This window comes from Daucus carota, chromosome 5 (assembly GCF_001625215.2).
Source record: "Daucus carota subsp. sativus chromosome 5, DH1 v3.0, whole genome shotgun sequence".
Taxonomy (NCBI): Eukaryota; Viridiplantae; Streptophyta; class Magnoliopsida; order Apiales; family Apiaceae; genus Daucus; species Daucus carota.
In genome coordinates this window covers 37043599-37057692 of record NC_030385.2, presented here as the reverse complement: position 1 = coordinate 37057692, position 14094 = coordinate 37043599, and the positions used below count along the sequence as shown (strand labels likewise).

The 14094-nt window shown below is 31.5% G+C and overlaps 2 protein-coding genes across 2 annotated transcripts; both read left to right on the top strand.

The window, feature by feature from the left end:
* The first annotated feature begins 4469 nt into the window (after window positions 1–4469).
* LOC108222080 (uncharacterized) lies at window positions 4470–5339 on the top strand. Its single transcript, XM_017395969.2, has one exon. The coding sequence runs from the start codon at window positions 4470–4472 to the stop codon at window positions 5337–5339; it is 870 nt and encodes a 289-aa protein (XP_017251458.1).
* Window positions 5340–11448: 6109 nt separating this feature from the next.
* On the top strand, window positions 11449–13627 carry LOC108219911 (U-box domain-containing protein 9). Its single transcript, XM_017393504.2, has 2 exons — window positions 11449–11839; window positions 12294–13627. The coding sequence occupies exons 1-2, from the start codon at window positions 11519–11521 to the stop codon at window positions 13377–13379; spliced, it is 1407 nt and encodes a 468-aa protein (XP_017248993.1). The 5' UTR covers window positions 11449–11518; the 3' UTR covers window positions 13380–13627.
* The last annotated feature ends 467 nt before the right edge of the window (window positions 13628–14094 follow it).

The window sequence follows — 14094 nt, the reverse complement described above, 5'->3', positions numbered from 1 at the left end:
TGTAATAAATCAATCAATATATATATATATAAAGGAGGATGCGGGCGTTTCTAGAATTACTCGATTCAGTCTTCTGATTTTTCTTAAATTTCGGAGAAAAAATATAGTTATAATTCAAAAAATCAGGTTCTAAGAATTCTAAAAGTCATACAATTCTTTTCTTATTGATATTAAATTCTAAATGTCACTCTACAATCTAGAAGAAGGGTTCTTAAATTTTTTATTTAGGAATCATAAAGGTAATATAATTCTTTTTTTTTATACATTAATACTAAGAATTCTAAAAGTCATACAATTCTTTTTTTATTGATATTAAATTCTAAATGTCACTCTACAATCTAGAAGAAGGGTTCTTAATTTTTTTATTTAGGAATCATAAAGGTAATATAATTCTTATTTTTTTATACATTAATATACAAATTATTAAAGAAGTACAATTCCTATTTTCAAAAATCATAAATTTTATAGTTTTATTTTATTAAAGATAATACAATTCTTTTCTTATTTTTATTTTTTTATTTAGGAATCATAAAGGTGATATAATTCTTATTTTTTTATACATTAATATAAAAATTATTAAAGAAGTACAATTCTTATTTTCAAAAATTATAAATTTTATAGTTTTATTTTATTAAAGGTTACAATTCTTATTTTTTAATATATTAATATACATATTATTAAAGAATTACAGTTCTTATATTCAAAAATTATAAAATTTATAGTTTTATTTTATTAAATTTAAAAACAAAAGTTACAGTTTTATTTTATTAATTGTTCCAAATTGATCGCATAAATTTGTATTAAACGTGTATAAAAATTTAATTTTTTACGGGGCTGGCAGCGTGAACTGATCAGGAGGCATAAGTTTCTTTCAGCACCTATTCCTACTCTGCTTCTAATCTCTGGATGGCTATAAATTCTAATCTCTGGATGGCTATAACTTGCTCTGACTTGGGCACCGGAGATATGATTGTCTGCTACAGATTGCTCAACATTACACAACACGCGTAAATTTTCTACTCATTATCTTCTCTATGTTGATTGCAGTGGAGCTATCTATGACGCCTCTGCAAACACTTCGTTTAATTTTTCTATTTTCTTGAGAAAAAATTGGTAACATAACTAAAAAATAATAATCATTATAATTCTAAGAATCTAAGTAGTTAAGAAATAGGAATCTTAAAAGAAAAAAGAGATAATTCTAAACAGTTAAGAAATAAGAGTTTTAAATATCTTCACAAAAAAAAAATAGGAGTCTTAAAAAAATATAATAGCTAAAATATATAAAATTCTAAGTAGTTAAGAAAAATATGATAGCTTTAATCTATGAAATTGAATATATTTTTCCATTTATAATTATAATCTTATCATAATGTAAATGATTCTTGATTAGTATTATGCTTGAGGGGAGGCGGCCCAAATTAATTTTTATCTAAACAATAATAAATTTTCTATTAGCATTATGTTTGACGGGAAAACGGCTAAAACAATTTAAGTTAAAATATTTTTTTTTATTAAAACGGGACATCGGCTTAAAATGATTTTCATCCAATTATAATCTTTCACTTTATCATAATTATAATAATTTTTTATTAGGGTTGTGTGTTGATGCTAAGGCGACTCAAACTAATTTTTATCTATATTATAATGTTTTGTTATTTGTATTGTGTTTGACAAGACAGCGACTCAAACTAATTTTTATCTATATTATTATATTTAATTTTATCATAATTATTGATAATATTGTCTTTGATGGAAGAGCGGTTTTAATAATTTTTTTTATTAGTATTGATGTGTTTGACAGGAGGCCACTTAAACAAATTTTTATATTAATTGTAATATTTTTTTATTAGTGTATATTTTAATGGGAAGATGACTAAAAATAATTTTTATGCAATTGTAATAGTGTTTCGTATTAAAATTTATAAAAAATCCATAACGCCGCCGCGAAGCGCGGCTTTATTCACTAGTTTATTTATTAATAAAGGATTTTAAATTTAAAATTTTGATTTTTTATATATAAATTTAAATTACCAAACACAAGTAAAATTATCCAAACATTTTAATAACTTATAAGTCAAGTTATTTATAATTTAGATATTTTTATTTTAGACAATAGGGGGCCGTTTGGGTGAGTTTTAAAGAATTGACTTCTTGCTTAAAATAAAAAATTGAAGTAGAATGAGAGGAAAGTTAAGATATATAAGTGATTAAACTGTTTGAAAAATAAGTAGAAATTCTCAAATAAAGATAGTATTCTCAGTTTTTATAAATGCTCTTAACTTTTTTATGCAAACGGTACAAATAAACTGCTTCTAACTTATAGTTGAGAAGTTGAGCTTTTAAGCTCGAGTCAAACACCCATAAGCATGGTCGTATCCAGGAATTTAAATTCATGGGAGCAAAGATTAAAGCAGGGAAATTTGTTTTGTTTGTAAAAAGAGATTAAAGCGAGGAAGGCAGGAGCAATGGTTGATGCTTCTGATTCGTAATCGAATTGTGGCCATCTTCAAAATAAACAGCTGCTCTGACCATGAGGGTAAGGTTATCACTTGGAATAAACCTATAATACAATCTCATTATATTAGAAAATCTACTGGGGGCAAGTACCCTCACTGCCCCAGTGTAAATACGTTCCTGCCCATAAGTCATTTCTTTGAAATTAAGTCAAATGATCGGAATTTGTAAGGCATATAAGCCTGCATCGTAAAAAAAAAAAAAAAAAGTCAAATGATCGGAACGGAAAGTAACAAGATAATCGATGAAATGAATTTAGAAGTTGCAAATGGAAGCAGTCAACAAGATACGACTTGCGATTTGATTATGCGTGAAGTATGATGGCATGCAAGTCATGAGTAGTCTCACATGCATGTACCATACGTCTGTTTCTGTCTTAATAAAGCAGCAAGGGGGGGGGGGGGGGGGGGGGGGGGGGGGGTGTCTTTCTCCTTGAATTCTTTGTCGCTCTAGTACAAATTGCACGATTAATGCCTGCTTTTCTCGCTCTCTCTCATCATGCTCATTACCTTTTGCGCTCGCCAAGAGCCATTCCACCTAGGCTAGCTCTGCTCTCCCTTCCAGTCCAGATATCTCTCTCCCATGCTTGTCATTTATTAAAGCAAGCCCGTCCTATATTCTTTAGTTTCCGAGCACACAGTATTTGTATTGGGCATAACACTTTATTAGATATTTTTTGAATGAAAAAATCCTAGCACTCCACACCAAAATTTTACCCAGTTACATTTCCTCATTCTAAAAATTCTCATTAATTCTTTAAATTTTTTTTACTAATTTATTAATTATAATCTGATTTGACTAAAAAATTAATTACCCAGATTTTTTTTTTTATAAATTCCTGATTAATCTTAGATCAATACTCTCTATGTCCCCTCATTTCTTTGCGTTATTTTATGGCACATTTTTCCACACTCATTTAAAGTATAGTTTTATAATATAATTTTGTTAATTTTTTCCTCTGAATAATAATTTGATGGCTAAACTTTTATTTTAAAAAAAATTAAAAAAAAATTATAAAACTATATTTTATAGGAACCTGAACAACCATGAGGACGGGGGCAGGTATTTCCATTTCCGATTTAGGTTAATGTATCAAATTGATTACTGAACTCAAAATGGTATCAAGATGGTCACTGAAGTGGCCATAAATATCAAACAGGTACCTTAAAATATAAATTCAAGCAGTAAAAAAATTATTTATAAAGTTTTACACATTATTTTCGAATGTTACCAAAACCAAGTAAAAGGTTATGACTTCTAATATTTATGATAATATATTTAGATTTTATCGAGTTTATTTATTATTTATTATTAATTAAAACAAAGAAAATAACAATATAATAAATAATAAATAATAAATAAACTTGATAAAATATAAATATATTATTTTAAATACTAGAAGTCATAACCTTATAGTTGGTTGTGGTAACATTTAAAAATAATGTGTAAAATTTTATAAATAATATTTTTACTGCTTGAACTTATATTTCAAGGTACCTGTTTGATATTTATGACCACTTCAGTGACTATCTTAATACCGTTTTGAATTAAGTGACCAATTTGATACATTAAACCCACTTAGTGATCAACTTGATAATTAACCTTCCAATTTATTTATATATTCATGCCTGTTTCCGGTAAAACGTTGATGCTGAGTGGTGACTAGTCACAAAACTTAATATCAATCTCTAACAACCCGACACGTGGCATTCAGCTGTGTCCACGTCACCCCGGACAGCATAATCCGTCGGATATGCCTTGTCCCACACGCGTAAAAACCCAATTACCGTCGTCCAAATAATAATAATGCTCCATATAATGGTTCAATCCGAATATTCTTCCTATCAACTTTCCTCCAACTACTCAACCCTAACTATCAATGTCCTCTGCTGCTATTTAAACACACAATCACTCAAACTCAACAACTCACAAACACAAAACAACACTTGACAATGGCGACCATTGCGAGAACCAAGAAGGTCACTGATCCTCTCGACGATAAAGTCAAAGCCAGAATCTTCGGCTTCAGCAGCGGAAGTGAGCACAGCGCTCACAACGAGGACATCGATGATTCCCCTTGCTTATCCAATCTCCTCTGCGGATTTCTCGACGCACAAGACCACGTCACCATAAAAGACTCACAGCAAAATGAAAACGATTCTGATTCCGAAGATATCATCGATCATCATATTAGCAATGCCGATGTCGAGAATTTGAAACAGGCTAGTAGGAGCGAAAACAGTGATCATTTCAGGAATGTACTTGCGAGTCAAGTTTCGAAAGCAATCGAGATTTTTTGGTTCGTAAATTCGAACGGATCGCTTTTGAGGAGAAATGTTATGGCATTTCTACGAAGCGGCGGTTATAATGCGGGAATTTGTAAGACGAGATGGGAGAGTTGCGGAGGACTCACTGGTGGAAACTACGAGTTTATCGATGTGTTGAAATCAAATGATCCGAGGAGTGATCGGTACTTTATCGATCTTAATTTTTCGGTTGAATTCGAAATTGCGAGGCCGACTCGTGAGTATGAGCTGATGGTGCAGACATTGCCTAAGGTCTTTGTTGGAAAATGTGATCAGCTAAAAACGATTTTGAAAATAATCAGTGACGGAACTAGAAAGTCGATCAGGAGTCGAGGACTGCACCTCCCCCCGTGGCGAAAAAATCGGTTTATGCAGATGAAGTGGTTCGGACAGTACCGTCGGACTGTTAATTTGATCCCAGCGAGTGTTTCTTGTCCGGACAAACAAATGGTGAAATGTAGGTCGGTAGGCTTTGACGCCGTGAATACCCGGACGTTAATTACTCGTACAAGATAGATTATGTTAAGTTAAATTAATATTCAATCGATAAGATAATTTACAGTATTCTATTTGTGTTCATCGTATTTTCCATTTTGGTTTATGGATTAGTTTAATACGGAGTAGCATTATTTTTATCAGTACGCAGCGAATCAACATTTTGCGTGCGTCTTTGACTCTATCCTCTGCTCTAGGGATGGAATCGCCCGTAAACAGTCCTATAAAACATGGACCTTCGGATGATGCTAAATTTGATGATCAGACGGCCAGTATTTATCGATGGGACATGGCAATAACGCATTTTTGTATATTTATTGGAGATGTAAAAAAGTGATGGGGAGTGGGGGAGTGGATAATATAAAGTAAAGCGGTAGAGATAAGGGCAAAAGCAGGGCTTGTCCCTTTGGAGTTTGGAGTGCCCAAGTTTATAATCAGTGGTGGGACAGGGGGCTGTATTTTGGGAAGAGGGAGGGGTCATGTTTTTGGTGGGGTGCCCTTCAAGTAGTGGAATATGCTTTGATACTTTGGGTATTTTCGGGGAATAATGATTAATCTTTCTGATTATGTATGATCGAAAGTGTAATTCCGATATAAGAGCATCTCCAGCAGTGTCTTAGCGTCTTCCTTATAAATATTATAAAATATTGAATCTTAGTGATTTAGGACAAAATTTTGTATTTCAACTCCAACAATGATCCTAATAATTCATTCATTATTATTATTATAATAATAAATTTGGAAAGAGATTGATAAAAGATGGAAGGAAGAGAGAGAAAATAAGTTACAATAAGAGAGAGAAATGATTTTTTTATTAAAGAAATCAAATAAGGCATGGCTAGTGGTGCCTTATTAATAAGGCATGGAAGGAGGATCCTGGTGATTTAAGGAACCTCTAAGACACTGCTGGAGCACTAATTTATGTCATATTCCTTATAATTGAACTTAGGACATGACATAGGGAAGCTGCTGGAGTTGCTCTAAGGACATAAAGTAATGTTTATCCTCGCCCTCTCAGATTTATGAATCTTACATTTTTTTAATATTTGGAATTTTGAGTGTTATATATTTTTGTATTCTGAAACTTGTAATATTAATAAAGTATTTTAAAAATACATACATGTTGGGGTCATTGTTTAAACAATCACACACATAGGATATACCAGCATGTTTGACTTATTTTATTATTTATTATCTACAAATAAAATGATTATCATTTAAGCAGTCCAAGAAAAAGATATATAAATGAGTTTGTATTGTTTTTAATGTTTAGTATTTAAAGATAAAATGTCATTGAAAGTAATGTCTTAAAATAACAAAACTATATAAATAGATTTACAAATTTGAAAATAAATCAAATTTCTCTTCACTCATGCAAATTTTAATTTTATTTTTAAAATTAAAAGATCTCCGTAAAACATTACAAAACATTACAAAACATGTACAAAAATAAATTATAGAACAGGAAAAATAAATTACAGAACCGGCTAATTATAATACTCTGATTTAGAGAAGGAAACATAAAAGAAATTTATGGAAAATAATAATTTTAATAGCGTGACTGGCAGGCAGTTGTTTTGTGTAGACCCGACAATTTCGTACACGACACGATTGAACGACACGAAAAATTCGTGTTTGTGTTTACATTTTAAGTACACGACACGAAAAATACACGAACACGAAAGTACACGACTTAATTTCATGTCGGTTTTGGGTTTACCCATCGGGTACACGACACGACACGAGGTACACGACATAATTAATTAATTATAATAATAAATAATAATTAATAATTAATAATAACATGATTTATCATATATAGTTTAATTGTAATAGTAGTTTTTATAAATAACATAGATATAATATCAAATAATATATAAAATTTAATTAAATATCAATTTTTAAAATATTACAATGTAATTTAATATTCTATATTTTCCATTTCGTGTACTTTTCGTGTACATTTTGTGTCGTGTACTTTTCGTGTATATTTCATTCGTGTACATTTCATATATTTTTCGTGTTCAATTCGTGTCGTGTATTTCCAAAGCACACAAAAAATTTCGTGTACTTCGTATCGTGTCGTGTTATTTTGTTTTTTTTTTCATGTCGTGTTCGTGTTTGGATTTCAGGTACACGAATTCATTTTGTGTCGTGTTCGTGTATGTGTACTAGGTACACGACACGAAAAGTACACAACACGACACGAATTGCCGGGTGTAGTTTTGTGTTCCTGCTTTCATGCGCGCGCCGTGTTCAGTCGTGTTCAGTTCCTTAATCTTCCGTTTTGTTCTGTGTTTACGCACGCACAATTCTAATTTGCACATTCACAAATCTAACGGCCTAGATTCAGTTACTTATGTAAATTAGTTGCTCGAAGAACTTTCATGTATATACTAGAATCTCATTTAAAGCTTGAATTAAATTATATACGTATATCTTACTCTATATTGGATATTAACGAATTGGTATTAAATGATTTATGTTCATATTGGATATTAACGAAAGAAAAATGAATTTTTTTAATTAAATTCATATTTTGTAAATCTTGCAAATTTTATATGATATTTAGGACTAATTTGTCTTCCTTTAAAAAATTTATAAATTTAATCTTATTTTTGCGTCTTATTTTTAATAACATATTTATAAATTAAATTCATTATAATTAAATCAAAATTTAATATTCTAAAAATTCATTATAACAATAAATTTTACATTTGAATTTAAATAAGCACAACTAACAATCAAAATACTTAATACTATCCACATCAACTATTTTTTCTCCTTCTCTCTCTCAAAACCCTAGCCTCCCTAATCTCCGTTGAAGATTTTTGAAGGGGCTTCCATCGGTTTTCACCGGTGGAAAGCCCCAATTCCTTGTTTTCTGTGTTCTTGGTTTGAAATCTTATTTCCTATTCAATAAGTTCCCAATTTATTTGGATTTTGTTTGTCTCTGCTTCTTGTGAGAGTTGGTTTGTTTTGTTTCGGTGTGTTTTGATGTTCTTCATGACCGAGGTTATAGATCGACATGATTTTCATGGGTTTGATTCAGATTTGAAGGTTATTATGGGATCGCATCTATGGTCGATTATTCAGAACACTCAGGTGAAAACCAATCAGATGGAAACAAGTGTGTATATTCAAATCATCTTCAAATCGCTCGGTTGCCTCTCCAAGAAGGAAGGATTCAACAGCGATATTATTCAGCGTCTGTCCAATTTCGATTGTGTTTGTAGATGCCGTATGGCTTTTAATTAATGAATTGATTCTTTTTTATATAAAAAAAAAAACAATCAAAATACTTATCATTTACAAAAAACAAAAATTGCATTTTCTTTTCTTTATTAATCAAATGTAAAATTAAACAAACATAATTTTTAAAAAAAAATATTTTTATAAACTCATGCGGAGCGGACAAATATTTTTATAGGCTCATGCGGAGCGGGCAAATATTTTTTAGCCGTGAATAATGAGAATATATCTGACTGGGCCTGAAAATACCTTTTGAATGTAACCTTTTTAAACCGACGTTGTTGTTGGGCTTTCGGCCTCGAGAATTGAGCCCTGTGAAACATGGAGATGAATACAATATTGGGAGCATTGGTTTAGTGGCTAGATCATCAGAAGAAACGGCTAAACAACTAAGGTTGCGTTCATTCCATGGAATGAACGAGGGCAGAATAAAATGAAAAATTATATAAAAGTTTTAAAAAGAAAAAAAAAATACGAGATAATGGTGATAAAATATGAATATAGTTAATTTTTTTTGTGAGAAAGAATGTGAAGAAACATGATATTGAAATGGAATGAGCATTCCTTCCCAAACATGTGGTTAGAGTTATAGTTAAAATAATAAGGTTGGAATGATTGAAGGAATAAAAATTATATAAATTTTCTTTGATGAACACCATTTTAGAGTACAAAATTCCATTCTCCCTCCATTCCATTCACTCCAAGTGAACACAACCTAAGGGCATTGAGGTTGGATTTCCTCTTAATCTTTGGAGCAGGTTAAGTGAGCTTAAAATAAATGCTTTTTGTTTAAAATAAAAAAAAGTTAAGTAGAAATTAAAAGAAAGTTAAAACTTATAAATGATTAATGATTAATATGTTTGAGAAATAAATAGAAGTTCTGAAATAAAAGCAAGCATTCTCAACTTCTTTTAAGTGCTTCTAATTTTTACACAAACGAATGAAAAAATTAGCTTCTCGGGAAAAGATGTACTTAAAATCAAAAGCCTAACAGGCACTTTGTCAAACCATTTTAACCAAACAACCTCTCTAATTAAAATTAGAAAAAAAATAATATTTTTAGCCTTTTCCGAAAATAATATTTTAAAAATAATGTGTATGAATTTTTTTAATTACTCAAATTACTGTGAGAAAAAATTAAAAATAAATATTTTCCTGAGATGGTAAGAACATGATTTTCTACGTTGGGTTTTTTATTGGCGGCACTCATCTTTTTTCAACTTTTCCTGCTTTTAATCTTTGCAACTACTATCATTCATCTTTCTTTGTACCACCTATCAAGGCCGAAAGTCATAAACTTTGGCTTGGATTCGTATTTCAAAAGCCACCAATGAAGCAATTGTTTTCATCTTTTCCTTATCATCCAAAAGATAATGAATTAACTCATCAAAAATTTAACGTAAATTATTGACTACTACTATTAATATTTCCCACATTTTTAAAAATCTCAATTTCAAAATATGCGTAGTTTTTGCAATTTTTTTTTGTAACTTATCATACTTTTGGTCTAGTATAATATTTTAAATTTTGTTTTTATATTTGTAGTTTCACTATTGACTTAAATATATTATATGGTCGATGAGTTATAAAATGAATTTGGCGAATCACATGATTTTATATTATTATGATGAATTTTTCTACTAAATAAAAAGAAAGTTATTTTTATGAAAAATACGATTGTCTTGTATTTAAAAATAAAACAATCATATAACAGACAAAAAGGAAACAAAATAACTTATTTTTGCTTGATGAATATGGAAATTTGTAAAATGGGCCAACATTTTCAAATACAGGGAGTTCATCTTTTGAATTTAAAATCCAAGACAAGGATGAGATTTGCATTCCAAAATAATAAAAGATAAATGATTAGTATTTTAGCTATATATGTTATGAGAAATGAATTTTGGGAATATCATGACAAGATGTAAAATTTTCTCCATCACCGCGTTAAAACAACATAAAACTGTCATTTCGAATATGTCTCGATCGAAATGCTTAATGCAGCATGTGAACTAGTTCTCCAACATAATTTTATTATATGCCAAATAGATATTATCAATAATTTTCCGAATCGTCCGTGACAATGTAACAAATCGAGAAACTACCTCTTCCCTTGTTCCCATATTAACTTTATTTATCAATTTTTTGATCAAGTATATTGAACAAATTTATTATTATTTTAAAAAAATAAAAATTATGTACTTTATAATGATATAATATTTTTATTTTTAAAATTATAATATATGTCTAAATTTAAATCAAAATTTAGTCAATTTGATAATTTAAAAGTCAAATTGAATAATTAAAATGGGAAGGATGAAGTATTTTATTTTATTTCCCCAAGGATGTGAAAGACGGAGTTAGCAGTGGCTATATACGGCAAGTGTGTATTAATATTAGGAAAATGCTAGGGACCCCAAATATTTATCCCAAAATTTTTTCCCAAATGATGTGGCGAAATTTCATTGGTTGCATTCATTCTCATGCCCCCTGCAGATTCATCAATCACCCGATCAAATTTCGCCACTTGTTATCCACGTCATTTGCTAACAAATTTTGGGGAAAAAATTTGGGGTGTCTAGCATTGCTCTCAATATTATGACATTCAACAACGAGAGATAAAGGTAATTAGATAACAAAAATCTTACTACTCGTAATCTTGTAATAAATTGCAGATCTCACGTATGCATCCAATCTTAACTTGCTCCATAATTTTACCTTAATCTTTAAGCACAACAAATTAATTCCATACTTAAGTTTTAAACTAGTTTTTACTATATGCGCGTAGAAAGTGGCAGCTGTATAGTGTGGACCCGTGATAGCATCTGGACCCCCGCATGACCCCACACCTCTCCACATAAACACTCTCCTCTTCTCTTTCTGTACTCATAAATTTGTGTCTATATGTTTATGCATAGCCAGTTCATGAACGTATTGAACATATTGGTATGGCTAAAACAGGGGTGTTGTTAGAGGTTGATCCAGGAGTAGTAGCCAAGGCAACTGAGTTGAAAAGAGAGATACAGAGGCTTGTGAAGACAATTGTTGAAGAAACTGATGATGAGTTGCTTAGTTTAGGAGCTATTGATCAGACCCATCAGCTGCTTTCTGCATTGAAAGATTTGAAGTTGAGGAAAACATTGTCTTTTAATGTAATGCATCAGAAAGAAGGTGAAAAGATTGAGTCTTTGAGTGATTTTCCTCAGGAATTCAGGTGCCCAATTTCCAAGAAACTCATGTGTGATCCTGTTATTGTGTCTACTGGTCAGGTATGTACTCAATTTCTTGATTTGGGCTTGTTTTGTTTCTTGGGTTTTAAGTTTTTAAGTGTTTACTTTGGTGTTCAATGTTTTTGTTTGGGATTTTTAAGAGTAATTTTCATTACATTATAAGTAGTTGAGGTGTGATTGAATCTGTGTGGTGGTTGGTAGAGCTTAAGCTTTTGTGTTTGTTTTTTAGAGTTACTTTTGAATATTGGTTGTTCTTGTTTTGACTAGGGTAACTACTTTTTTGTTCCTTCCCTTTTATTTTCTGGAGTTTTCTATCTCATAATTGGATGTTCATCTGTTTAATGTTGGTGATGATTCTTAATGTTGTTCCACTTGGTTAATAATGTTATCACTTTTTAGAATTTTGATTAAGATTTGTTGTAGTATTTGGAATTTGATGAAGAGTTTTGATGATTCCGATTTCTGACTCATAGTAGTTTGTTGGATTTTGCAGACGTATGACAGACGTTTTATCCAGAAATGGCTCAACTCAGGTAACAGGACATGCCCTCAAACTCAGCAAGTTCTGAGTCACGCTTTTCTTACACCTAATAGCTTAATTCGGGATATGATATCAAAATGGTGCAAGAGCCATGGAATTCAGTTGCCAGAGTCTAACCAGGACTCCAGTGATGATGGATTAACAAAATCAGACCGGGATCATTTCATCTCTTTGCTTGAGAAGATGTCTTTATCATTGTCAGATCAAAAGAAAGCTGCTAGGGAATTACGATTGTTGACCAAGAGATCGCCTTCATTCCGTGCACTTTTTGGTGAATCTGTTGATGCCATTCCTAAATTACTCCATCCTCTCTCCCAAAACAAGTCAAAAATCGAAGCTCACTTTGATCTCCAAGAAGACTTGATTACTACAGTTTTGAATCTTTCGATCCACGACAACAACAAGAAGCTAGTTGCAGAAACACCAATGGTTATTCCTCTCCTCCTGGATGCATTGAGATCGGGAACAATTGAAACAAGGAGCAATGCAGCTGCTGCTCTTTTTACATTATCAGCTCTCGACTCTAATAAATCACTTATTGGAAAATCCGGTGCTCTAAAACCACTCATCGATCTTTTAGAAGATGGACACCCGTTAGCTATGAGGGATGTTGCATCAGCCATTTTCAACCTCTGCATTCTTCATGAAAATAAAATGAGGGCTGTGAGGGGAGGTGCAGTGAGAGTGATCCTCAATAAACTCTTGAATAGGGTACGTGTGGATGAGTTATTAGCCATTCTTGCCATGCTTTCAACCAATCAAAAGGCTGTGGAAGAATTAGGAGAACTTGAAGCTGTTTCGTGCCTGCTTGGTATTGCTAGAGAGAATTCTTGTGCTCGGAACACTGAAAATTGCGTAGCAATTCTCCATACTATATGTTTTAATGACAGGACCAAATGGAGGGAAATTCGAGAAGAAGAAAATACACATGGTACAATATCTCAGATTGCTCAAAACGGAACCTCTAGGGCCAAGAGGAAGGCTAGTGGCATTCTTGAGAGAGTTAATAGAGCCATGAATATCACACATACTGCATGATAAATTCAGCAGTGTTCTCATCACCAAAATCTGTAATTATACATAGTATGGCTGTTGTCTTCATTGCAATTCCTCCAGGGTATGTTGCAATCACTCTCAACTTAAATTTTGTAAATTATGTTTACTTGAGTTATTTCGGTTACATGTTGATAAAGTTATAGTCACTGTAAATAATTGCCATGGAGAATATAGGCTTCATCTACTGTAAGATTGATACTAATGTATTATATTATCAAATAATTCATGCACATGCCTTTTCTTAATACATTGCTTGATCAGTACTTGACATTATTAATGAATAGATTCAGAAGCAATAGTTATTTATTTAAAAGATTTTCTACTACATTCTGCACATGCATGGCTTGGTACATCACAACTTCAGTTGAAATACCAGAAGGCAATTCCTTAACTTGTTGGCAACCGAACAATCAGATCTTTTCTTACCGTGTTCATGACACCATCTGGCATATTCCCCCACATGGCTTGGATATTTCTTAGAATTTTACCTGTAGTAGAAGAGCTGGCACTGTGATTTGGGTGTTTCTTGCTTAGATATTGGTCCCAGTTGAGAATGAGCCAAAAAATTGTTGTCCACCTTGAATTATTTATTGGTGCTTGTGGGATTGAATGGCTGAGGATTTGGGTGGGAAGGGAATAGGAAAAATGTAGCCTTTTTGAATGGTAATGGTGATGTGGTCCAACCCAATATGTCACC